This window comes from Mixophyes fleayi, chromosome 4 (genome assembly GCF_038048845.1).
Source record: "Mixophyes fleayi isolate aMixFle1 chromosome 4, aMixFle1.hap1, whole genome shotgun sequence".
Taxonomy (NCBI): Eukaryota; Metazoa; Chordata; class Amphibia; order Anura; family Limnodynastidae; genus Mixophyes; species Mixophyes fleayi.
In genome coordinates this window covers 269,956,801-269,984,368 of record NC_134405.1, presented here as the reverse complement: position 1 = coordinate 269,984,368, position 27,568 = coordinate 269,956,801, and the positions used below count along the sequence as shown (strand labels likewise).

Genomic DNA, 27,568 nt, shown 5'->3' with positions numbered 1-27,568 from the left:
ACATTAATTTAGGGAGAAGCATCATTTTAAATGCTGAGATCCTGCCTAACCGAGAGACCTCGAAGCACATCCATGAGCCTATAAGCTTCAATAGATGTTGATGTAGTATAGAGAAATTATGGTCTATAATTAAATCTAAGTGAGGGGTTATTTGAATCCCAAGATAAGTAAGTCCAGTAGTTTTCCAGGAGTAACAGCAAATAGGCACACTTCACCTCTAAACCTGAGCATCTTTGGTCAAGTCTTATCCATGCCGCCAACGGTTCTATGGCCATCAGATATATTATGGGGGACATGGGGCAGCCCTGTCGGGTCCCATTATTAATTGAAAAATTTAGAGAAAGAAATCCATCACTGTACACTGTACTGAAGGGTTCGAATATAAGGATAAAATGGCCTTTAAGATATTGCCCGCAAACCCGAAGGTGTGAAGGACCTGAGTCATATAAGACCAGTGTAACCTATCAAACGCCTTTTCAGCATCCAGGGATAGCAGTAACATACTATCATTATTCTTATGGCATTGTTCTATTAAATTAAGTATACGTCTCGAATTATCAGGGCCCTGCCTACCTGTCACGAAGCCCACCTGATCTGGGTGGATCAATTTCGGGGTGATAGGAGCGAGTCTGTTAGCAATCAGTTTTGCGAATATTTTAACATCAGAATTTAAAAGGGCTATGGGACGATAGTTCTTGCAATCAGTAGGGTCTTTTCCAGGTTTGGGAATAACTACTATATGGGATTCTAACATCTCAGATGGGAAGGAACCAGAGTGGGTCCCGGCCTCATATAGTTGAAGAAGTATAGGTGACAGTACATCTTGGAATGTGGAGAAGAATGAGTTACTATATCCGTCAGGGCCAGGTGCCTTATTCTTAGGGAGTTATTTAATAACCCTATCTATCTCATCTAAGGACCAAGGGGCATTTAGTTCTTCCCTGAGAGAGGGGGATATAGTTGGCAGGGGGAGATCCCTCAAAAAGGCGGCAATATCATGTTCTGTCGGCTGATGGTAGAGGTGTCGGTATGTAAATTGTATAAGTCTGTATAGAAAGCTGCAAAATAGTCTGCAATAGCTTTAGGGTTAGTAATCTTAGTGCCCCTGGAAGTCGTAATGGTTCTAATACGATTCCGGGCCTGCAGTCCCCTAAGTTTACGTGCCAGCAATCCGCTCGCTCTGTTACCCGCTACATAATATTTTTGGCGTAGCTTAGATAGTGCCATTTGGGTACGCTGCATAAGAAGTTTTTGTAATTCTGCTTTGACCTGCGTTCTCCCGAGTTAGTTTGTGTGAAGGAGTGAATAGCATCTTTTATCTCTAATTTTGCCTCAAGCGAGGATAATAGGTGTTCTGGCAGCCGCCATGGCCGTAATGCAAAGGGTGTTCGGTTAGATTTCCATGTCACGGGAGCGTGGTCAGACCATGACATGGGGAGAATTTGTGTTTTATGTGTGCTTTGTAAGGAACATTTGTACGAGAGGATAAGATCAATCCTAGAGTAGGTATTATGTACTGTAGAAAAGTAGGTGTATTCTCTATCTGTAGGGTTAGCTGTTCTCCAGACGTCATACAATCCAAATTCGGCCAAAAGCCTACCCAGGGCCATATCCGAGGTGGCAGAGGGTTGTGACTGTTTAGATCCTGGTTTTAGAGATCTATCTATTTTAGGCTCCATTACTAGGTTGAAGTCACCCAATATCACCAAACTGCCTCTTTTAACCTTTTCAACCAGGGCTAAAGTATTTCTCAGGAAGCGAAGTTGTCTGGAGTTAGGGGCATAAAGTGACACCAAAGTTATCCATTTCTCTTTCAGTTGGCCTATAACTATCAGGTATCTACCCATCTTATCCTCCACTTTTGTGGAAAATTTAAAGGAGCATTTCGAGCTAAATAATATGGCAACTCCGCACTTTTTATGAAGCCCATTTGCAGTGTAGCATATAGGAAAATGCCGGTCCCTAAAGACTGGTGGGGCTTTGGCTGCAAAATGTGTCTCCTGAATTGCTATAATGTCGGCTTTCAATTTATGAAAAGATGATAGCGCCATCCTCCGTTTAGCAGGGGAGTTAAACCCCCTGGCGTTCTGAGACAGAAATGTAATCATCACTTAGAGGGAGGGATTGGAGGCATTACAACTAAGAAGCGATTTATAAGGCTCCGGTCGAAGTTGACCTGGCCTCTTAATGGAGTCAATGTATTTGTTTTCAGGTGCTGTGTTCCAGAAGGTATGGGGAGGGGCAAAAGAGGGGGGGTTACATATTCCCTCTGGGGGTGGGGAAACAAAAATAATCCCAAATATAGGATTAACATTTTTGCCGGATAGGGCAAATACCGGCAAAATCACAAACTTGGGGTGCCTGGCCTGGGCCAGTTGGCACCACCACCCGCATGTATAACCTAAACAATAACCTGTATAAAGTCAAGTAGATAAAGAAATATGAGCACACATCAAAATCTATCACAGAATATGCATAACGTAACAGACTAATATACAGTGTTTCTACATTCCCTAGTCAAGAAGAACTAACATGTACTAGGTTGTCAAAAGGGAGATTATTTACCTCCTATTTATGAAGTAAACAAATGGCTATCTCCGCAAGGGGAAATACAAATGATAGTCAAACTTTATAGTAACAAACTTTATATTCACTTAATTAAAGTTCTCTCTAGCAATATTGTAACAAGTAGACATAACATAGATGAGAGCAGAGGTGGGTCGAATAGAACCTTGTCAGGCGAGTGAGTCAGCGCAGGGTCATCCCTTCACTAGAGATCAGCCTCTGAAGTCTGCGAAGTCACTGCATTCAAATGTTAGACCGAACCTGAAAATAAAGGCATCATCCAATACAAATACTCATAGAAATGGAGGGGTATCCCACAACGGGCAACAGCTCAACTTACAACTAGGGAACCCACTCAATGTACTGTAGAAGACCCTGGGAACGTTCGTCTAGGTCACCAGAGTTATTGAACAAGACTTAAAGACACTCATCTAAGGTCCAAAGATATTCAGATGGTCTTGATGACTACTTGTTCCAACGGATCTTCCTGTATTGCCCTTAAGGTGACGAGATAGAGTCCCGGAAAAATTTGTGGAAAATTGACCCACAGCTACCTCCGACTCTTGTGAGAAGAATGTGTTCTTGGGTCTCAGCCTCAAGGAGAAAGAACTCAGGTCGAACTAGGGAGCCCTTCCCGAATCAGAGAGTCTCTGCACCTCGATTCCCCCTGAGTAGACCAGTCATTAGAAATGTGGGCTCTTGCTTTGGGGTCAGACTGAGATATTGGAAGGTTCCAGGACGTTAAAAGTTTTGTCCCTTCTTCAACCGAGTTTACAATATGCAGCATGTTGTGTCTGTGGATCAACAATTTCACTGGGAACCCCCATCTGTAGGAAATATCATTACTTCTTAGAGCTCTTGTAACTGATTGAAAAGCTCTTCGCTTCACCACTGTGTGTTGAGAAAAATCTGGGAACACTTGAATGTCTTGAAGGAGATCTGTACCTTCTGCTTCTCTGGCCGCCCGCAGGATGCGTTCCTTAATATGGAAGAAGTGAACGCATAATAAGGTGTCTCTGGGAACGGTGTCCGGTGCTCTCTTACTTTTAGGGAGCCAGTGTATGCGATTGATGGTTAGATCTAGTGTGAAAGCTGAGGGGAGAAGTTTCTGAAACAGATTTGTGGCATAGGATAATAGATCTGCGTTTGAGATCTGATCTGGTATTCCCCGAATTTTGAGGTTGTTGCGGCGTGATCTATCTTCCATATCCGCCATCTTATCTCTCATGGTGATAACTTCTGACTCAAGTTGCTCATGCGATGTAATAAGTTCGTTGTGCGAAGAGACCAGTTCTTCTGATTTGTTCTCAAGATGCACCGTCCTGGAGCCCAGTGCCGCAACCTCTGCTTGGATGGCTTTCATAGAGGCTCTCAGCTCCGCCGATAGGTCGGCTTTCAAAGAGGCCAGCAGAGTTTGCATTGACTTAAATGAAATAGGGGCCTCCGGATCGGTCATGAGGGTAGAGGACTCAAAAGGTACAATGGATGCCGAGGCAATATCCAGCTGATCAAAGTCGTCTCCCTGTCCAGTCCCCGTTTCCCGGGGGGGACAAAGATCTCTGTTTATTTGGCTTAAAGAAGGGGAGCTGTGAGGTTGCACTAGACGGGTTAAGATTTTTAATCTTTTTGATCCTTCTAGGAGCCATCTGGGTGAATTATCAAGTCTCCTGTGTTGATGAGAGTAGCTGGCAGATGGGCGGCTTTACCTAGGCAAAAGCGCAGTAGTGAAGTAGAGTGTATCCAAGCGGAGCTCTATACTATTATAGATAAAGAGGTCACTTATGTTCAGGGTGATCTTTCAGCGATGACATACAGATATAACCTGAGGCTTGATCCCATGAGCTAGTCGTGCTCAGTCGCACAGAATAGGACACATGCGGGCGGTAATCAGAACATCATGTATGTTACATGGATATAATAGCTGTAGCTGAGTTCTCTGGTAATCAACCTCTGTCACCCAGCCATTACATTTCAATAAATCGTATGTCCACTAGGTGGCAGCAAACCACTATAGGAGGAACTGAATGTGGATCTATGAAAAAGTTACAGCTTGGGCTCTGGAGGAGTTGATTTATCTGACCAAGGCAATGAGTGTAACTGGGCAGGATCTGCAGCAAGTAGTTAGTAGAGGCCAAGGTGGGAGGTCTATGTCTCTTGGTATAGGTCACAACAGGTATATAGTAGGCTGCTCACCTATTAGATCCCTCAGAGCAGGCTGTGTTCAGACTCTTCTCCAAGACCACCAGAGCCCTTAAACAGCGCTCAGATGACTGGTGGACAGCGCTGATGAGTAGCCAATCAGAGCAGTCTGGGGTTCTCCTGCGCTCTCTCCCCGACTGCTGTGGTTGTCTTTTCCCCGCTGCCAGCCACTTCCGGTTTGTGAATTATTTGCAGATGTTTATTGCGGTTTTAGAAGTCGCTCAGTTATAAATTTGGATTTGCTGAACATGTTGCAAAAATAAAAAAATCTGAAAACAATTTTATGTGCATGTGGAAAGTTGTTTCTGCTATATAAGCTAGGTTTTTCCACTTTAAATGATGCTTTATAACAATTGTGTTTATAACATATAAAATAAATACACACACATGTACGCAAGTTGGATGTAAGTGTCTGGGGGAGAGTCAGTTGTCAAGCAGAGGAATCTGTTACTCATTCAACTCTGATTATGGTGTACATATGCATACTCTTACCTGCACTTTTTCAATCACTTGTGTTCCACTCTGAATCAGGCCCCATTTCTCTAATAATTAATTATCATTAAATTATGATTTTCCTATGTAATTTCTTTTATAAATTTCAATTTGGCTTGTTAAAAGCTCATACATTAGTGTGCAAATTTCCCAAAATTGCAAGTAAAATTCATGTTTTAAAAGCAAACAAAAAACAAACTAGAATACAAAGAAAATGTCACCTGGCTGTTGCTCTGCAAATAATCCCTTATTATTTGTAATTTAATTAAAATGTCTAACTATTTCCTTACAAGCAAGTTAAGAACAAATACAGAACATGTGCATGTTAAGACTGTAACATAAAGATACATTTCAAACAAATATGTATGTATGTATTAGAATGTAATTTATACAAAATAACATCTATATTACATGGTTATGTCTTGCTTGGAAAATTAGCAAAGGAGGCTAAACCACATCACAAAATTGTGATAGCCAACCGAACATGCGCCTTAAACGTACAGTTGTGTGATGCAATTCAGTAAAATGTTTTCTTAGGATTTCCCACGGCAGTCATTCCAGTAGAATTATCAAAAAACAAGCAAATGACAAGTTCACTTGGTTCAAGAGATAGCGCTCACTTATGGCATAACTGTCACTCTCTATTTATCTTCTTTCCTTTTTCTGGGTAACTAATCTCTGTTTCCTTATAACTCCACTTTCAGGACACAAACTTAACGCACACAATAATAATAGATGCTGGTGTAAAGGACATTGTATGCTACATAATAGTGTTTACTTATTCAGTTTCAGCTCCTGTATATAGTTCACTGATTTAAGAGGCGGTCATTTCATAGAACTATAGAAAATTGAGTGAAATGCTTCAGTAAAATTAAAATGTGTTTAACTGTACACAACATGTAATCTTGCACAACAATTGATTATAGCTTTGTTTAGTTTAGAATATTCAGCACACCATTTATTGAGTGTGAGGACAATTGTGAATTTTATACGCTGAAGCAAAAAACATTTTGCATGTAATTTAGTCTGCAATATGAAATCCAGATGGACAATTAATCCAGTCTATCTTGTTTGTAAACTGTTGATTCGCATATATTGCAGTTTATTGTTTTAGTTGAAGACTAAAGTGCCATTTATTATTCTCTTAAAATCTTAACCAATTTATATGTAGCACAAACTAATTTGCAATAAGCAAGGCAAATGGCTGATGTTTTACAACACTGAGGACTGCCAATTGTTTGTACATGGATGGATCATGGTGTCAATAAATTGTAAGCCATTTTTTACATTTATAAATATAGACAGTCTAAGGGAAACAGCAATTTTGTAATTATTTTTTATTTAAATATAGTTGATAAAAAGTGTTATTTATAGTTTATGGTTAGTTGTCCTTTGTTGTTGTTGTTTTTGACCACTCACTTGTATTAGTTTATTTACAGTTCAATTTTTTTGCAGGTTAGCAATTTTATTGTTTTATTGTTTTTTTTTCTAGATTTATAGTTTCATATTTCTACTGGTAGTAAAAATTGTTTATTGCATGTGATACCACTGTGCATGAGTGAGTCACAATTAGTTTGGAAAACTAAAAAAAACAAAAAATCTGAATGAATTAAATTACAAATGAATAGCTTTTAATATTAAATCATAAACAAATGTACTCCTTTTTTCCCTTTTATATACAGTACTATTTTACTTGTCTTCCCTTTGCTAAATGCTTCATAAACCAGAGTGGTTGATACTGCTGAGCAATGAAGTGACGCGATGTGAGTAGAAGCACATTCAGAGGAAGAAAAATAAATGACTAATGATTTCATCAATTTTGAAAAGTGATAACATGAAAATAGAATGACTGTATTTTACCTTGGCTATGTTGTTTTGCCATACACAGTATATTCTAATTTAATTTTATATTAAAAATCAGTGCTTTTCCATTAAAAATGTATTACAATGTCCAATTTATGTTTTTTTATTTAATACCATCATATATGGTTTTCAGTGATAGCACCAGTAAAAGCTATATAGCAAGTATGACATCCTTAGTATAGTAGCTGAGACATCCTCTTCTTCATATTATAAAATATTAAAGTAAGTAATAAGTATCAGTATGTATCATTAAAATAAAGTATGCTATCATCAAACTTTATCAATAAATAATATTTTTTGCTAATTAAAAAATGAAATTCTATTTAATTTTGACCACAATAAAACCTGTAATTTGTTTCTTAGAATTTTTTTTAATAGAATTTGTTTCTTTCCTTCATTGACATGTGCATGCTTCTTGGTAGACTATTAGATACAAATTATAATATGATCCTGCTCACTGTATACAACTACCAACAGCACACAGAAAAAAATAGGTATATGGATACTATTAACAATATGGGGACCAAACAGTCACTTAATGGAGACAATGGAGATCAACAATGCAGGCCTATATATAAACACAATTATATCTTGATTTTGTCATTTGAATGTTGATGTAAAAATTAAAAAGAGGCAATGCTGTGTCAGGTGGCCATTGCAGGGATTTAGTGAATACCAGAAAAACAAATCCCCAGCCTACATCGATCAAAATGCTGTCCCTACTCTGAATACAGCTATGTACCTGTTTTAGTGAATCCCTACTTACATAGCATGCAGAAAAAGCACAGATAACTACATAGAATGGAATTCAATACAAGATGTACAATATTTAAAATTGCATTTGTAGTAATATGTTCTTTTTTAATAAATAGTTGAGGTTAAAAATTCAAGAAAGTATAGTTTAGAACTTGTAGTTTTAATAATATTAGGTGAACAAAGAAAAGTGTTTATTATTGTAAATATACAGCACTGAAACAGGATCCTTTTCTTTGGAGGAGACTGATAGAGAACACTGTCATAATTTGAGCATTCTTTGTTGTAAAATTTTCTAGCCTATGCAAGAAGATTAATTACATCTTTGAGGTGAGATGAGGAAAGGACAAGGGTACAGAAAAAGGGATGAGACTCTGTCAGCTCATGCAGCAGACAAAGGATTTCAGAACATACTGATTTTCCAGGGCAACTTATATAATTTCATAGTGTTGCTGCCAGTGAGCAAAGATTTCAGGTCTACAGTACATTGAGAAATATGGAAATAAACATAATCACAACTTTTTCTCCTAGAGGCAATGAGAAAGTAGAGGTTTTTTTTTCAAAAGGAAACTTAAGTGTGTTTTCCACTTTAACAGTATGCCGTATTTACTATAGTCTTGGCATTTACATTTAGCTAGGACATCTGCCAATCACTTTTAATGCTGCTTGGTTCTATGAGCAGCCAAACAGTTGACTAATTGAATGCTTTACAGTTATTATGTCAAATCACCCCTGCTACGAGAGAGGCAAGAAACACAAAAGATGAATTTCAGAGGTTCTGGCTTTATAGAAATGGGGGGATCCTGCTAAATACAGGAAATGATAAGAGTTCCAGGAGGGGACCCTCCAAAGTATTATTATTGGGAAGGAAGAGATTCAGTATAAAATCTATATGGAAACCCCATGTCATCATTTAAATACTCAATATTAATGTTATCCTCCAGGAGTATGTAATAAGTCAGGATGTCCTCAAACTTTGCTGATGGAACAAACAAATTAAGGCCCCTAAATAAGGGTTACTATAGGCCTCCTTTCATGGGATCTGAAACACTCAGAGAGGTGTTGTGGTCAGTGAGCAAATATTGGCTCAAGCAAAAACATATTCTTAGGCAGGGTCATGTTCACAGGCAATCTAATCTCAGAAATATAGGTTGTCAATTCAGGTAAAGGTTAAAACTCAGTGCTGACGAAAAACTGTTACTCAGGGTAAAAACTGAGAGAAAAGTCAGTCAGTTCAACTGTAACCACATATGATAAATAGTTTAACTGCATTAAACATTTTAGCAAATTGCAGTTATATATATATATATATAAGTCCAATGAGCCCTTTAAGGTCTTAAGAAATAAGAAACTTCTCTTTAAGCATCGTATAGCAGAAAGTTGCTTGGAGGTTGACAAAAGAAGCTACATTTTGAAAATAGATAAAAACAATAATAATAATAATAATAATAATAATAATAATAATAATAATAATAATAATAATAATAATAATTAGATTGCTGATTTTAAACAGGTCCCAACTACAGTTTGTTCAGATGGAAGTTGTATCAGTCAGGAGATCTTATTGTTAAAACTACAGAACATCAATAATCCTGAGCTTTACTCTCTCATGAATCTAAGAAAAGAAGCACGTTAGGATATCTCATTGTCTATGACAAGTAAAATCTACCTGTGCCATTGATACATAACTCACCTGCATAGTGGTATTAGAAAATTGCAGCATAATACAACATGCTGTAATATTAAAACAACACTGAAATATTTGCATAATTAAATAATAAAATTCAGAGCTCCCTAAACAACTACTCTTTATAACACTATCTTTGCTTACTGCCAGCAATTTCCTAGACACAAAAGTGTATAAACCCCTTACTGACAAGAGGTCTTTTGTAGCACAAGGACCAGATCCATTTTCACATACTTGCAATGCATAGGGCTCACATGGAATTAACTTTTTAATCTTTTACTCTACCCGATCAAATTTGCTATTGTTTTTTTCCAGGCAAAGTATAGTATACAGGCCCCAAGCAGCGAGCAGTCTCTATTTTTAATGGCTGGTTATAATCAGCCATTCAGACACATGGCATTAAGCAGTTGTCTATTATTAACAAGGGGTTTCAATATATAAAGATGTATTAATTACACTATTTAAACCTCTTTATAATGCTATTATGGCCTGTAGTTTGGATTTAGTAGCTTTGTCATTATGAGCCATATGAGTCAGTTCTGCAGGTGACTGAATGGCCCCAACATTTGTGCTGCCACTAATGATGTCTGTGTGAGGTGTTTTTCAGTCATATGGGGGTGAGTGGTTCTAACATGAGCAGACCCTAAAAGATTAAAAGTTGGCTCCTATGTTATAAGCTACTGTTTTCCAGTTTGATAGTACAGAAATAAACAATTTATTTAATTCTAGTATTTTTACTTTGCATTGTTGCTTATTTGTATTTTCTATTTTGATTGCTGAAAGACACTATACTTAAACTAGAACTATGTGATCTAAGAAAAAGAAAATTTTCTCCTTAAAGCAGGAGTAGTGGCCTAGCAATTGCTGTTATATTAGCTGCAAGGCAAGAGGTTTGAAGGCAGCTAACCAATGCACAATCACCTTAGCAATACTGGCCCAGAGCAGTAAGGGTTAGCTCTCCACTTTCCGAGCCAGTCTAGGGGAATATGTGCATGCGCAAGTCGACTAGCTGGCTCATGCATGCACAGTGGAACTGAAAGCTCACCTCTGAGTTCCACTGATTAAAAAAGAAATATTGTAAATAATAGACTAAAAATATAACTTAAAAATATATTTAAATACTTTTGCTGAATTACTTAATTCAGCAAAAGTAGGGTAGGGAATAAAGTAGGGAAAACATGTTTTATTCTAATAATAAAGAATTTTTATTTCATTTTCATCTGTTAATGCCATCCATGTTTAATAGGTTTCCCCAACTCCTATCTCTAGTAAAAACTAGCCTGTAACCCCTTTAGTGCTAAGGTTGAGTGGCACTTGTCCTCAGCATATACCTCAAAAGTGGCAAGGACTCGTTTGTATCATGAGAGGAGTTCAAATGGGGGGAAAACTTTCCATAACAGTCCCAAAAAAGAAGTTACTGTCCATAGGAGCCATGGAGGGGACAGTGCTTGATGTCATTGCATTGGCGCAGTGACATAATGCTACGTCTTTTCCCAGCCATTATAATACAGATACTTGTATCGAGCAAAGAGATAGTGGAAGACAATAAAAGCACCCTATCTCTCCAATCCTGGAACTCAAGTTTACCCTTGTTTAAATTGATGTGGCCTTAAGACGTTATTTGCTTGTGATTATGTGTAATCACCAGAGAATATCCCCATGCACTGCAGAAATCATCAATAAGTCAAGGTTTGGGGACTATCTCCCCCACCTTGACTTCAATAAATTCAGTGGTACCCTCATTTGAAAGAGGGGTCCCCATTTTTTTTACCATCTGAAGATGTATAGGCAACTATTGGTATTTACTGAAAATTCAAAGTTTCTGAAAAAACAAAGTATCATTTAAGTGGGTGCTGCTGAAACAAATTACTTATTTTCAAGTGTGACCAGCCCAAAAAGTGCCAAAAAAGGCTTAGGAAAGGGTTGAGAAATGCAACAGACATGAAGGGATTAATAAATAGGGAGGACTCTGAAAACACAGACATATAGATGAGAAAGAATCAATGAGCAAAAACAAGAATGAAGGGCTGGTAGGAGATTGGTAGGTTACCTCAAAAAATATATAATACACCACATCATGATTATCTGCTCCAGATAGCAACCTAAGTCTTTACTAGCTGTGCAGATAAATGAGAGTCTATAAGCTCTAATTTATCTGAACAAATTGCAAGGACTATACAGGATAACCATGAAACTTTAACTATATCTCACAAACCGGTTAAGTTATTCTGTGGTACTGTATTTAAATGGGAGTGTTATACTAAATATACCTGGATAAATTCAAGCAGAAAGGAACAATTATTGTTCTTTATATGTATGAGCTAATATTGAGTGCAAATAAATGGCTCATCAAGATGATACTAGTATCATCTTGATGATTTACTAAAATGTCTAAAAAGGAAAAGAGTAGGTGTTGCCCATAGCATCCATTCAGATTCTAGCTATTATTTTCTAGACTATACTACATAAATGATTGCTAGAATCTGAATAGTTGCTATGGACAACACCTCCACTTTTCCTTTTTAGATGTTTTAGTAAATCTTTCCTTAAAAATGAAATGTCATGATGGGCTGGAATACAGAAAATGTGTAAATTAAGTTGATTAATAAATTAGCATGGCTTGTGGACATTATTAAAATGACATTGGGACATTCATATACAAGAACTAAACTAATTAGCTGTAAATTGTGACATGGAAAAATTCTACAAATGCAGTTCTGAATTTTGTTTTTGTTTTTTGTTTTTTCTTTTTTGGAAAAAAACCCCATATAGAAATGATCAGCTTATTAGCAATAACCTTCCATGTGTTCTCTTTGACAGGTTAAGTTATTCTCATTATGAATGAATATACCAGGGAGAAATATAAATCAATATCAAATACTGTCATGCTCTCTATAATTATGTAGGGTGATGACAATCTTTGTAGTTGTACCGTATATGTTGTACTTTGTGTTTCTATGCATGCCAATACCTCCTTTAGAATGCAGAATGTTTACAAGTATGTTTACCTACAATTATTACAATAGCAATCCACCATAAAGACATATTTAAAGCAATTATTGAAAGCATTCATTTTACACAAAATGGATACATCTTTTAACCAAACCTTGTATACATTGACTGTATCATACAGGTTTATAACTTGCTCTGTCTTGATCATACTGCTGTGTCTCTGTGGTTCGCATATGATTAAACAGATGCAGGATGTCTCTTGTTAGGTAATGTAGCTGGGATACTGCTGTGCTCACATTAGACAGCCATAATAAGTATTTTACCCATATGATGCAGTCAAGCTTCAGCTCTACCTGCAATGGGCATCTGTGTTGTTTGACCAAGGGGTATGTCTATATTTCTTTCTATTTGTACCTCATTATGATGTTATGGAAAAAAGAAAAGAAAATGTGTTATCCCAGTAACATTCTTGAATTGATGCTATTACCTCTTACCATATAGGAACCAGAAGCACATTTGACATATTCTTCTGTACATATGGATAAACAAATAGTTGAAAGTGTTATTGTTATATATCCAATAGAAAATCTTATTCATGTATGTTTATTACCTGTGGCTTTTTTTCAGGCACATTGTACTTTATGCTCAATAAATATATATATAGGGAAAATATCACTGTGCTGGACAAATATATGTCTGATATGTTAGTCCAGTTACGGATGTTTAAACCAAAAAAAATTCTCTGCACATTCTGTTGACAAAGAAATCTGTCAACATATAATCACAGAACATTTTGACTGTCCCCAACATCTACTTTGGATGGCTTTAGTAGAATAAAGAACTAGGAACGAAGTTACTTTGATCATAAACTTTATGATCTTTAAAGGTATAGGTTAAAATATATTAGCTGTGACCCAGGTGCATCTTATGTTATATATGCCAAATTCAAAATGGACTGTTCTCTCCCAGCCATCATTAGCAAAATGCTGCATAACCACTGGGCCTGTCCATAAAGACATTCTACTGCATGATAAGCAATTACCCTTCAGTGCATGTACAGCATGTGCATTAAGTCAAGAACGTAGAATTACAGAAAAAGAAAAGTGGCATGAGGCAGTATTAAAACAGGAGAAAAAAAACTGTTATCTGCAGCTAAATTTGTTAATTGGAAAATAAAAAGATGTCAAAAATGCTAAGTTACATTGCTACATTACTTCAGTAGCATTTGTAGAACTAACAAAGTTTGTCAATTTATTAAAATATGTTAAATGAGACCAAAACATGTTTTCTTGCCTTACATTACATGTTTTAATGAATTGTACACTTTCCAACCTTAGCCTCTGTCTGCAAAGTTAGCATCAGAAAAAAACATTTACAGTAGTATTCTTACTTGGGGCACTGTATCTGGGGAGAATTTCAAGCTGAAAATGTTACCCTGTCTGAAAATGTTACCCTGTCTTTTCCAAATCCTTGTGTCAATTGGGACAAAGAAGAATAGCCAATGAAGCCTTGTAAACAAAGGTGTAAAGTAAAAAAAATAAGCACTACATAGGAAGTCGGTTTTATATTACATGTGTATAATTGGATATCATCATCATCATCAACATTTATATAAATAGCTTCAGCAAATTCCATAGTGCTTTTTAATTGGAAACAAACAGTAATAAAACAATACTGGGTAATACAAACAGAAAGAGATGTAAGAGGGCCCTGCTCGCAAGCTTGCAATCTACCACAATCAGTTGTCAAAATCATTTATCAATTTGAGGAAAGACTGTATATCAAATGTACGCTAGCTCTCTAGTTTGACTTTAGAGTTAAATTAAAGGACAGTGCTCTAAAATTGTTTTTATTTCATTATTAGATTTATGTATGTATGTCTCAATGTAGCTTTTAGTTTTATTGCATTGCTTATTTTATTAGACATATTTCATTCAAGAAGCACTATGATTGCATTTTATACTTTTATTGTTAGAATATCAGTAAGGACGTGTGATTGCTTAACAAATTAAACCCCAAAGATCGCTTTTATAGCATTTTAGAAGAAGACTATTAAAAGCACATACTGTTAAATCTTTAAATGAGCAACCAACATTCATATATCATAACTAAACAAAATTATCTGTAAATTGTGACATGGGAAAGTTCAACAAATGCATTTCTGAATTTTGTTTTTCTTTTTGTAACCTTCTAGGCACACAGGCACTTTGAACTTACACGAAGACAAGGTAAGGAAAACAGTGTACTTCTTTGCTACACTATGTTAAAGATATGTTATGCACTAAACTGATGTTTTGTTGACGTAAGTAAATATGTATTGTAATTTTCTGAAAGTGGCTTTCGACAATATGTCAAATCTAGAAACAACTGACAAAGGTTTCTTCTGTTTGCTATATTTGTAAATTATTCTTGTAACAAAAATCCACTTTTGACTTCCACTTTTATGGAGATCTATTTTCTAATGATTGCTGTTTGCACAGCTTGTAAAACCCGGCAAAGACATTGCTGGAAATCTAGAAATTAATTTATACTGAAAACTATTTTGCTGTTAAGAACTCTACGGAGATTAACATAATATACAGTTGTCTAATATATGGTAAGATGTCAGCATAGTAGTATATGTGTTAGGGTAACTATGATAGTAGTATAGGAGTTATTGTAGTAATACACTTGTTAGAAGGTTGCTGTCTACTAATATATATGTCACCCAGGGGATTTACAATTGTAAGTTTCATACCACATCATAGCATTCCACGGTCTCAGTAGTATTACAGTTAATATATATATATATAATGTATATACTAGGGGCCAGAGTCATTAAGGAGAGAAAAGCAAAAATAAGGAGTAAGTTTGTTTCTGGACAAACCATGTTGCAATGCAATGGGTGCACATTAGTTTATTATTTTGCACCTAAGTTAAATATTGGCTGTTTTTTCATGTAGCACACAGATACTTGATAGCGTTATTTTCACAGTAAAATTTAAAGTTGATCTAGAACATGTTCTAACCCCATTAAAAATCTGTCCCCAAATTTAAAATTTTTCTCTCTCTTCAATGCAACATGGTTTTGCCCAGATGCAAAGCTACTTTTTTCTTATCAGTTGCTCTGCTTAATGACTCAGGCACTATATCTTTAGACTTAAAGTCTTGATGTACAGTCATGGCCAAAAGCTTTGAGAATGACATAAAAATTATTTTTCACAAAGTCTGCAGCCTCAGTTTTTATGATGGAAATTTGCATATACTCCAGAATGTCATGATGAGTGATCAGATGAATTGCAACTAATTTAAAAGTCTCTCAATGCCATGACAATGAACTTTATCCCAAAAACAACATTTCCACTGCATTGCAGCCCTGCCACAAAAGGACCAGTTGACATCAGGTGAGAGATTCTCTCGTTAACACAAGTGAGAATGTTGACGAGGACAAGGCTGTCATGCTGATTGAGTTAGAATAACAGACTGGAAGCTTTAAAAGGGTAAAAGGGTTGTGCTTGAAATCATTGTTCTTCCTCTGTTAACCATAGTTAACTACAAGGAAACATGTTCAGTCATAATTGCTTTGCACAAAAAGGGCTTCACAGGCAAGGATATTGCTGCTAGTAAGAATGCACCTAAATCAACCATTTATCGGCTCATCAAGAACTTCAAGTAGAAAGGTTCAATAGTTGTGAAAAAAGCTTGAGGGCACCCAAAAATGTCCAGCAAGCACCAGGACCCTATCCTAAAGTTGATTCAGCTGCAGGATTGGGGCACCCCCAGTGCAGAGCTTGCTCAGGAATGACAGCAGGCAGGAGTGAGTGCATCTGCATTCACAGCGAGACAAAGACTTTTGGAGGATGGCCTTGTGTCAAGAAGGCCAGCAAAGAAGCCACTTCTCTCCAGGAAAAACATCAGGGGCAGACTAGTATTCTGCAACAGGTACAGTGATTGCACTGCTGAGGACTGGGGTAAAGTCATTTTCTCTGATGAATCCCCTTTCAGATTGTTTAGGGCATCTGGAAAAATGTTTGTTCAGAGAAGGACAGGTGAGTGCTACCATCAATCCTGTGTCATGCCAACAGTAAAGCAACCTGGGACCATTCATGTATGGGGTTGCTTCCCAGCGAAGGGAGTAGGCTCACTCACAATTTTGCCTAAGAGCACAGCCAAGAATAAAGAATGGTACCAAAACATCCTCCAAGAGCAACTTCTCCCAACCATCCAAGAACAGTTTGGTGGCGAACAATGCCTTTTCCAGAATGATGGAACACCTTGCCATAAGGTAAAAATGATAACTAAGTGGCTCGGGGATCAAAACATTGAAATTTTGTTTCCATGGTCAGAAAACTCCCCAGACTATAATTCCATTGAGTACTTGTGGTTAATCCTCAAGAGGCAGGTGGAAACCCCCCCACAAATTCTAACAAACTCCAAACATTGATTAGGCAAGAATGGATGGCCATCAGTCAGTATGTGGCTCAGAAGTTGATTGATAGCATGCCAGGGAGAATTGCAGAGGTCTTCAAAACGAGGGGTCAACTGCAAATATTGACTCTTTGCATAAACTTAATGTCATTATCAATAAAGCCACTTGACACTTATGAAATGCTTTTACTTTAATATACCATAGCAGCATCTGACAAACAGGTCTAAAAACATTGAAGCAGCAAAGTTTGTTAAAACCAATACTTGTGTCATTCTCTCTTTGGACATGACTGTGGCTTATGATTTGCTACTTCTTTTGGCACTGTAATGTTGTGGGCTTCTTATTAATATGTTATCAGGTACATAGATTCCATTTTATCTTAACTTTACTACATTGAATTGAGTCCAATGAGAAAAAAATTCCAGAAGTTTTTACATTCATATTTTTCAGAAGGATAATAAACAAAGGCATACACAAAAATGTGTGTGAATTTGATAAGGCTAAAAACATTTTTCACATCCATTTGATTGTCTGAACATTATGCTATTTCTTATTACTTAAGTTTCCTCTTAACATTTTTCTTATCATACCTGCGAGTTCTAGGCAAGTTAAAAGGTATAATAATAATAATAATAATATAGTATCATATAACAAGCAACGTTTCAGTATTTTGAAATCATGGTGGTTAGACTAAGTTGAGTATTTGTTTTTTGGTTGATGAGCTTCCTTATGCCAATGTATTTACAAAATCTGCTTTTAAGATACAGAACAGAGCTTTCCAAACACATTTTGAATAGCATCTTAGGACTAGCTGGCAGAGCAAAATATTATTAACACCAACAAGAAAGGAGGCAGATTCTTTTGACTTTCTTCCTTGTTCCTTTTTGTGTGCTTTGCAGAGTTCTCAGAAAAACTAGTATGTTTTTAATATCTGCTCTGTCACCGAACTTCGCTGCCTGGGTGTCACCCTTGACTCCTCTCTCTCTTTTGCCCCCCACATTCATTCCCTTGCCCAAGCCTGTCGCTTCCAACTACGCAACATCGCCCACATCCGTCCTTTTCTCTCTCAGGATGCCACCAAAACTATCATCCATGCACTCATCATCTCCCGTCTTTATTATTGTAACCTCCTCCTCACTGGCCTTCCCCACTCCTGTCTCTCCCCCCTCTGCTTTATACTCAATGCGGCCGCAAGACTCATCTTCCTCTCACGCCGCTCCTCCTCTGCCTCCCCTCTCTGTCTTGCCTTACACTGGCTCCCATTCCCCTACAGAATCCTTTTAAAACCCCTCACCACCACTTACAAGGCTCTCTCCAACTCTACTGCCCCTTATATCTCTAACCTCCTCTCCATTTACACTCCTGCCTGCTCCCTGCGCTCGGCCAACGACAGTCGCCTCTCCTCCACCCTTATCACCTCTTCCCACTCCAGAATCCAAGACTTTTCCCGTGCAGCCCCCCTTCTCTGGAACGACCTCCCTCGTTCCATCCGTCTCTCTCCTACTCTGTGCTCCTTCAAACGTGCACTCAAAACTCACCTCCTTCTCAAAGCCTACCAACCATCTACTTAACCCCCATCTCCTCCCTTTGCTCGTCCTCCCTTCTCTCCTCTTGCCTCAACTGGCTCCTCTTGTGCCTAGTCTGTTTACCCTCCCTTAGGATGTAAGCACGTATGAGCAGGGCCCCCTCCCCTCCTGTCTCCATACCTGTTCTTCCGCTCCGTCTTTACTGCATATGACTAGCCAGAGTCTCTGAAGTATTGGTACTTTCTGTTCATTGTTCTGTATGGTTTCACCCTGTATAGTCTACTGTTAGTACTGTGTGCGGCGCTGCGGATAACTTGTGGTGCCTAACAAATAAATGATAATAATAAATGATAATAATAATATGAATTCATACCTTGCAGGAAACAACAACACATTCTGCATGTCATTAGCTGATTATATTTCTACTTCCCACTTGCTCTAGATTGTAAGTTCTTACAGACAATTGATCTGTTTGCATATGTTTGTTTCTTACAATCTTTCTCATACATGTAGTGCTGCAGTGTGCAGTGGTATTGTATAAGGAATAATATTAATAATTACATTATTAATAATAATGATAATAATAATAATAATAATAATAATAATAGTATTCTGGAGTGGATTATTAATAAAATGAAAAGCTAGATTTACCACAGATCAAGCAAATAATTTATTAAAATAAGAAAAAAACTCTTACAATTGTTCTTTTGACAATACTCCCATTGTTATTCAGACAAGCAAATCCATTAATGGTAGGCTCCCCTTTATAGTATGGCAGATTTTGGATTACTCCAATCATAGGAATTCCAGATTTTTATCTAGACTTTGAGGCTCATGCATTTATCATGAAATGAAAGCTGGAATTCCTTATGACTCTTTAGGTCTTAGACCCATAGGGCCTGAGTCATTAAAGCTATTACCAAAACTATTATCCACGCGCTTATCATTTCCCGGCTGGACTACTGTAACCTTCTCTTCACCGGCCTCCTCCTCTCTCGCCTTGCCCCCCTTCGTTCTATACTCAATGCGGCTGCGAGGCTTATCTTTCTTTTTCGAGGCTCCTCTTCTGCCTCCCCTCTCTGCCTTGCCCTACACTGGCTCGCATTCCCTTACAGAATCCTTTTTAAACTGCTTACAAGGCTCTTTAAACTTCTACAAGGCTCTCTCCCACTCCACTGCCCCTTATATCTCCAATATCCTCTCCATCCACACTCCCGCCTGGTCCCTGTGATTGGCCAATGACCGTCGCCTCTCCTCCACTCTGATCACCTCATCTCATTCCAGAACTCAAGACTTCTCCTGAGCTGCCCCCTACACTGGAATGAACTCCCACGCTCCATCTGTTTGTCCCCTAACCTGTGCTCCTACACACGGTTACTCAAAACTCATCTCTTCCACAAAGCCTACCAGTCTTCCACCTAACCCTCTCTCCATGCTCACTCTCTTCACTGCACTCCTCCTCAGTAGTGGGGAGCGCTTGCACCCCTCCTCCGACTCCCTTTGTGCCTGCCATCTGTCCACCTTCCCTATAGTATGTAAGCTCGTATGAGCAGGGCCCTCCTCCCTCCTGTCTCTCTACCTTCTCTTTTGTTCCAACTTCAATATATTTGCCTTGCCTGGAGCCTCGGAAGTCTTGGTGCTACTCGTTTATTGTTTTGTACTGTTATTCCCTGTACTGTCCATTGTTTGTACTGTGTACGGCGCTGCAGAAACCTTGTGGTGCCTTATAAATAAACAATGATAATAATAATAATAATAATTAAAGAAAGTGAGGCAAATAAAGGAGTAAATGTTCTTCAGGACAAGCCATTTTGGAATGCAAGGGTAGCAAATTAGTTTATTGTTTTGCATATAAGTTAAATATTGGCATTTTTTTTCATTAAGCACACAAATACATGATAGCTTTGTTTTTACAATGAAATTTAAAGTTGATATAGGTCATGCCCTACCCCAAATATAAATCTGTCCCCACATTTTAAATTTACCTCCTCCTCCAATGCAACATTGTTGTGCCCAGCTGCAAAGATACTCTTTTTTTTATGCTTGCTTACTGACTCAAGTCCATAAAGTTTTCCACCCTTAGTAATATATTTCCTGAATATTCAGCACACCCATGACTTACTACAACTACAACATTTTTATGACTATGTGAAACTGAAAACAGATATACAGTCGTGGTCAACATTAATGGCACCCCTGAATTTTAAGTACATGATGTACAATATCTCCTGCAAAAAATGTATTGCAGTGACACAGCTTTGATCTATAGACACTTAAGTTTGGCACAGAGCTGCTAAGAATAAAACAATAAAAATGTTAAAAACCAACAGTAGGAAAAACTATAAAATTGTAAAGATTGTCATGACACAACGATTGGCACCCTTTTGAGCAATTCAAAAGTATTTAAAAAAAGAGCTAGATTCAACTCTAGTGTGATAAACTAGAAATTAGTCACCTGTGAATTGTCAGTGCTCACATGACTTGAATTAACACTATCATTATTGAATGATAGCTTTAATGTTTAAAAAGGCCATTTTTCAGTCCCTGTTACTTTGTCACAATGACGAAGATAAGTGAGCTGTCTGAGAGCATCAGAAGAAATCACAAAACACAAGGGGCCTTTAAGGGAAGTAAAGGAAAAAAAGAGTGATACCCTGTTCACAGTGCCCTACAAACCTGAGATATTACCGGGGTTCATCCCGACGACCTGGGTCGTGGCTCAGTGTGAACGGGGGTCCTTGCATCTACCTGGGTCTGATGACCCGGCACTTTTGCAGGGTTATTCCCGGGTCAGTCTCGGGACACTGGAACATATTGCAGAGAAGAAGGAGAAAGCATGGCACATTGGCAGGAGGAATAAGTTTGTGAGCTGCTTGCAATCAGAGGAGAGGAGGAAATCCAGAGACACATAACTGGCACTGTAACGGAATCCACTCTGCGCTGGAGCTCTTTTGAGCTAGTTTAGCTTTGTGAATCAGGATTTTTTGTTTTGCCAAGCAAGGATCGTTTGGACCTATAACAGTTGGTCTGATCTGACCTCTGAACAGGACAGACGTGTCCTGCCTGCTCTCCATTGGAGCCCAGCTTGGAACCCCTCTGGGCCCTGCATTTCACCACAGAGATGCCTGCCTCCTCCACCACCACCATGCTCAACCATCGGTGAACTCTACCCCCCTCCAGCGTGGTATTTCCCGCTGTACCCCGGCTGCCGAATGCTGCAGACTCCATGCCAGGCCGTGGCTTGCCTCACTCTCTGGCCTCCTCGTGCTCCTACCTGATGCCTGACCTCCTGCCGCCTCCTAGAGCCCACGCTGCCGACTCCCGCTCCTCTTCCTGCACTGCTTGTTGGGTTCATCTCCGTCTCGACCTGCCGTCTGTGCCTCCATCTGGACCCACCGTCTGTGCCTCCATGACCGCTGCTCCCGCCCAGTGGATCTTGGCTGCTGTGTCGTCTCCATCTTGCCGCTGCTGTTCCTCCGGTTCCTGTGACTGCTTCGCTCCTGCTCCTCCAGACCAACTGTTGTTGCTGCTGTTCTCTTCCGGCTGATCTCCTCCGTGACTCCTGCTGCGCTGTTGCTGTGATCTCCTGCTGGGGGGTCTCCCGCCGTCTCCCGCTGAGGGTCCCCCGCTGAGGATCTCCCGCCGCTCCGACTGAGGTCTCCCGCCACTCCGACTGAGGTTCGCCCTCCGCTGAGTGTCCCTGGATCTGCCCTGTCTTTGCGGCCCTCCGGTCTCCTGTCTCACCTGTTCACGTACTCTGCTCCGGCGTCTATCTGAACTACCCTGGACTCGCCTGCCTGGAACTCTTGGACCCTGGACTTTCCTGCCCTGGACCCGATACCGGCTCTCTGCAGCCTAACATCATTTTCACCACCTTGTGTTTTCTTTTCTAATTTACCTTAGCCTATTTTATCCTTAGTTTAACCTTATTTTACTGCAATTTATTTTTGTGTTTTTCATTTCTGCTTAATTCCTTGTGTTTTCATTTCTAACTTACCTTAGCTCATTGTAACCTTAGTTTAACCTTATTATTTTCTGCAATTCAATTTTATTGTATTGTACTGTATTTTATATTAATTATTTTATCTTAATTATTGTACTTTATCTTAATTATTGTATGTTATTTGCATTTTTAACTTTCTACATTTTATTTTATTCTTTTCGGCACTTTATATCGCTTCTGCGACCGCCTTTTGTTCTTGCTCCATTCCTTTGTCCCTTACAGTCCTATCTCTGCCTTTGTCTTACTTTGTTCTGTAAATTCCTAACCTAATTAACCTTAATCTAACTAAACTTAATCTAACTAAACTCACTCTTACTAACCTTACTCTTACTAAGCCTTTGTCTCACATTGTTCCTTAATCCTTAATCTAATCAAGCCTCTTATCTGCTCTGGTCCATCTCAGTCTACCCTTGGTGCCCTCACCTCTGAGTTAATTACCCTTGCACCTTCTCTTTTTCCCCGTCCATCCCTGTCCCTCACCATGCCGCCCCGCTCTTTTTCTATACCCATCCTCTCCCCCAGCCCCCTTCTCTTGCCCATCTCTCGCTGCCCCACCCCCCACCCTCCCCCACGCCCCATTAACCCTGACACTCTCATCAGCATCTCCACTCGCCCCTCCCACCCCTTCTCATGTGCCCTCTGGAACTCCAGGTCCATCCGTAACAAGCTGGCATCCATTCACGACCTATTCATCTCCAACTCTCTAAATCTTCTTGCCATCACTGAAACCTGGCTCACTTCTTCCGATACTGCCTCACCTGCCGCCCTTTCCTACGGGGGCCTCTCCTTCACCCACTCCACCAGACCGGATGAGCGTCCAGGAGGTGGTGTGGGCCTCCTCCTTTCCCCTAACTGCACTTTTCGGGTCATTCCTACTTTACCTTCCCTCTCCTTCTCTTCCTTTGAAGTACACTCCATCCGGCTCTTCTCCCCCATCCACCTCCGTGTCTCTGTCATCTACCGGCCCCCTGGCCCCACCTCCCTTTTCCTTGACAACTTCGCTGCATGGCTCCCCCACTACCTTTCCTCCGACCTTCCCTCCATCATACTTGGTGACTTTAATATTCCTATTGACAAATGTTCTGACCCCGCCACCATCAAATTTCTCGCCCTCTCCTCCTCCCTAGGCCTCACTCAGTGGACCTCTTACCCCACCCATTGTCTTGGTCACTCCCTCGACCTTGTCTTCTCTCATCTCTGTGATCTCTCTGACTTCTCCAACTCTCCCTTCCCACTCTCTGACCACCATCTCCTCTCCTTCACTCTGTCCTCCTCACCTGCTCCTGCCTCGCCCAAGGCGACCCTCACCAGGCGCAACCTTGACGCTATTGACCCTACCTCTTTCTCCTCCTCTCTTGAAACTCTCCTATCACCCCTTACCTCCTTGGTCTGTCCTGACCAGGCATCCTCTCTCTACAATCTCTCCCTCACTACTGCCCTGGACGCTGTCGCCCGGCCTCTACCGTCAGCAGACGCCACATCCTTCCCCAGCCCTGGCACTCAAAACTCACCCGCTTCCTTCAAAAGTGCTCTCACACTGCTGAACGCCTCTGGAGGAAATATCGTTCCCTGGCCGACTTCCTTCACTTTAAATTCATCCTCTCTTCTTTCTGTTCCGCCCTCTCCCTTGCCAAACAATCCTTCTTTAAGTCCCTCATTTCTTCTCAGTCCTCCAATCCCCGCCGCCTCTTTGTCACCTTCAGCTCCCTACTCTCCCCCCCACCCCCTTCTGTCCCGTCTTCCCTCTCCGCTTCTGACTTTGCCACCTTTTTCTCTTCCAAAATTGAGGCCATCAGACTGAATATCTGCTCTTCCCCTTCTCCCGCCTCCCTCTTTGCTTCACCTCCCATTAACACCCAACTCTGGTGCTCCTTCTGCCCTACAACAGGTGAAGAAGTTCACTCTCTCATTCAGTCCTCTCCACCCTCTACCTGCCCTCTCGATCCCATCCCCTCTCACCTCCTTCGCTCTCTTTCTCCCACTGCCTGCTCCTACCTCACACACCTTTTCAACCCATCACTCTCCTCTGGGGTAGTACCCTTCTCATTTAAACACGCTCTCATCTCTCCTATCCCCAAGAAACCCAATCTCGACCCAACATCTCTTGCCAATTATCGCCCTATCTCTCTTCTCCCCTATGCCTCTAAATTACTTGAGCGGATTGTCTGTAGCCGCCTAACCAGGCACCTCTCGGACAATTCCCTCCTTGACCCTCTCCAATCCGGCTACCGCCCCCTCCACTCTACCGAAATGGCCCTGGCCAAGGTTACTAATGATCTCCTATCGGCCAAATCCAAGGGTCACTTTTCCCTACTCATCCTCCTTGACCTCTCCGCAGCCTTCGACACCGTGGACCACCCCCTCCTGCTGCAAACTCTTCTCTCTCTCGGCCTCTCTGGTTCTGTCCACGCCTGGTTCACCTCTTACCTCGCTAACCGCTCCTTCTCTGTATCCACGTCTGGTTCTTCCTCCTCCCCCTACCCTCTCGCAGTAGGAGTCCCGCAGGGCTCCGTTCTTGGCCCTCTACTCTTTTCCCTCTATACTTCCTCCCTTGGTGCTCTCATCTCCTCCTTTGGCCTTCAGTATCACCTTTATGCTGACGACATTCAACTCTACATCTCTTCACCTGATCTTTCCCCCACCCTCCTCGCTCAGGTATCTGACTGCCTCTCCGCCATCTCCTCCTGGATGTCGGAGCGCTTTCTCAAAATCAACATTTCCAAAACTGAACTCATTGTCTTTCCTCCTCCCAACTACCCATCCCACCATGACCTCTCCATTGTCGTTAACACTACCATCTCCTCTGTCACCCAACTCTGCTGCTTGGGTGTCACCCTTGACTCCTCTCTCTCTTTTGCCCCCCACATTCATTCCCTTGCCCAAGCCTGTCGCTTCCAACTACGCAACATCGCCCGCATCCGTCCCTTTCTCTCTCAGGAGGCCACCAAAACTATCATACACGCACTCATCATCTCCCGCCTGGATTACTGCAACCTCCTCCTCACCGGCCTCCCCCACTCTCATCTCTCCCCCCTCCGCTCTATAACTCAACGCGGCCGCAAGACTCATCTACCTCTCACGCCGCTCCTCCTCTGCCTCCCCTCTCTGCCTTGCCCTTCACTGGCTCCCCTTCCCCTACAGAATTATTTTCAAACTCCTCACCACCACTTACAAGGCTCTCTCCCACTCTACTGCTCCTTATATCTCCAACCTCCTCTCCATTCACACTCCCGCCCGCTCCCTGCGCTCGGCCAATGACCGTCGCCTCTCCTCCACTCTGATCACCTCTTCCCATTCCAGAATCCAGGACTTTTCCCGTGCAGCCCCCCTTCACTGGAATGACCTCCCTCGCTCCATCCGCCTCTCTCCCACTCTGTGCTCGTTCAAATGTGCACTCAAAACTCACCTCTTTCTCAAAGCCTACCACCCGTCCACTTAACCCCTATCTCCTCTGCTCATTCTCCCCTCTCTCCCATTGCCTCAACCGGCTCCTCTTGTGCCTGGTCTGTCAACCCTCCCTTAGTATGTAAGCTCGAATGAGCAGGGCCCTCTTCCCTCCTGTCTCCTTACCCGTTCTTCTGCTCCGTGTCTATTGCATCTGCCTGCCTGGAGTTTCTGAAGTATTGGTACTTTTTGTTTATTGTTCTGTACTGTTATACCCTGTATAGTCTACTGTTTGTACTATGTGCAGCGCTGCGGAAACCTTGTGGCGCCTAACAAATAAATGATAATAATAAAAATAATAATCCACAGTGTACCTCAATATTGCAAAGATTTTGTGTGTGTGACATGTTAATACAATGTGTGTGTTTGTAGCATGTTAATTCAATGTGTGTGGCATGTTAATACAATGTGTGTGTATGTGTGTGTGTGCGTGCTATATTAATATAGTGTGTGTGTGGGGGTATGTTAATATAATGTGTGTGTTTGGGATGTTAATATAATATGTATGTGTGTGGCAAGTTAATATAATGTGTGTGTGTGTGTGTGTGTGTGTGTGTGTAACATGTAAATATAATGTGTGTGTGTGTGTGTGTGTGTGTGCTATGTTAATACAATTTTTGGGGGGTGGGGGGGAGTATGTTAATATATTGTGTAAGGGAAGAGGGGATCTTAATATAGTGTGGGAGGTAGGCTAATTAATAGTGGAGTGCAGGTGGGAGCTAATTATTTAATGAGTGCTATTTTATTTGTGGGGTGATGGTAGGGCTATTTAACTTAATAGTAGGGTCTATTAATTTAAGGTGAGTTGACAGGAACTTTAATTTAATGCTGGGGTAGTAATTTAAGGTCAGTGCTGGTTGGAGAGAAATAGATCTATTTAGCAAATGTGAATATTATTATTTTAATGTTGTTGTTGGAGGGGGGTTAATTATAAAATGTGAGTGCTACTGATTTAACTCAGGGACTGGTTGGAGTTTTCTTAATTTTATGTACCCATTTTTTTTCAAATAGGGCATCCAACATTCCATGATCCAGACAAGCAGCAAATGAGCTAAAGAAATTCAGCAACCAAAAGTGGTGTAAGTGACAACAATAGGAGAATGCAGGATAATCTGCCAACTGTCCTGAATGTGGTGGGACAGTCCCGAATTTGGGTGACTGTCTCATTTAGGATTTGGTCTGACTGCAAGGACAGTTGGGAGGTATATCCCGCTTCTCAATGTACTGTTCATGAAAGCAGAACTGTGTGCACCTATCAGCAGTGCACACAGTATTGCCTGTGTATTTGTCTAAAATAATAACCATGTTACATCATAGGGGCCCCTTTGTCTAAAGTGCCCTAGACCCCGTAGTGCCTTAATCCAGCTCTGGGCCAGGGTGTCAGATTGACACCTAGTGCTCTGTTCCTCCTCCCAGTACCACCCCTAATATTATTTGGTTTATAAAACAATTAATAAACCTATTAGTATACAGGACAAAGCAAAAACAAGCCCTTTTGCTGGCAAAAACATTAGGTTTTTTAAAAAAACAGGCTTTTTGCCTTTTAATAAATCCCATTATAATAAGCCAGGTATGTAAAAATAAAAAGTGCTGTAGGGAGAAGGAACATATAACATAAAATGCAATATAAAGTAAGGTTTGTTTTTTCATGCATTATTTATTTTTATTATTCAAGA

General features: G+C 40.3%; 1 protein-coding gene across 1 annotated transcript in view; it reads left to right on the top strand.

Moving 5' to 3' along the window:
• The window catches only part of FSTL4 (follistatin like 4), a 1,520,806-nt gene that overhangs the window by 322,469 nt on the left and 1,170,769 nt on the right, over positions 1–27,568 (top strand). The window contains exon 3 of the mRNA XM_075209744.1: positions 14,706–14,739. Within this exon, the coding sequence (XP_075065845.1) occupies positions 14,706–14,739 (34 nt within the window). The remainder of the gene's footprint in view (positions 1–14,705; positions 14,740–27,568) is intronic.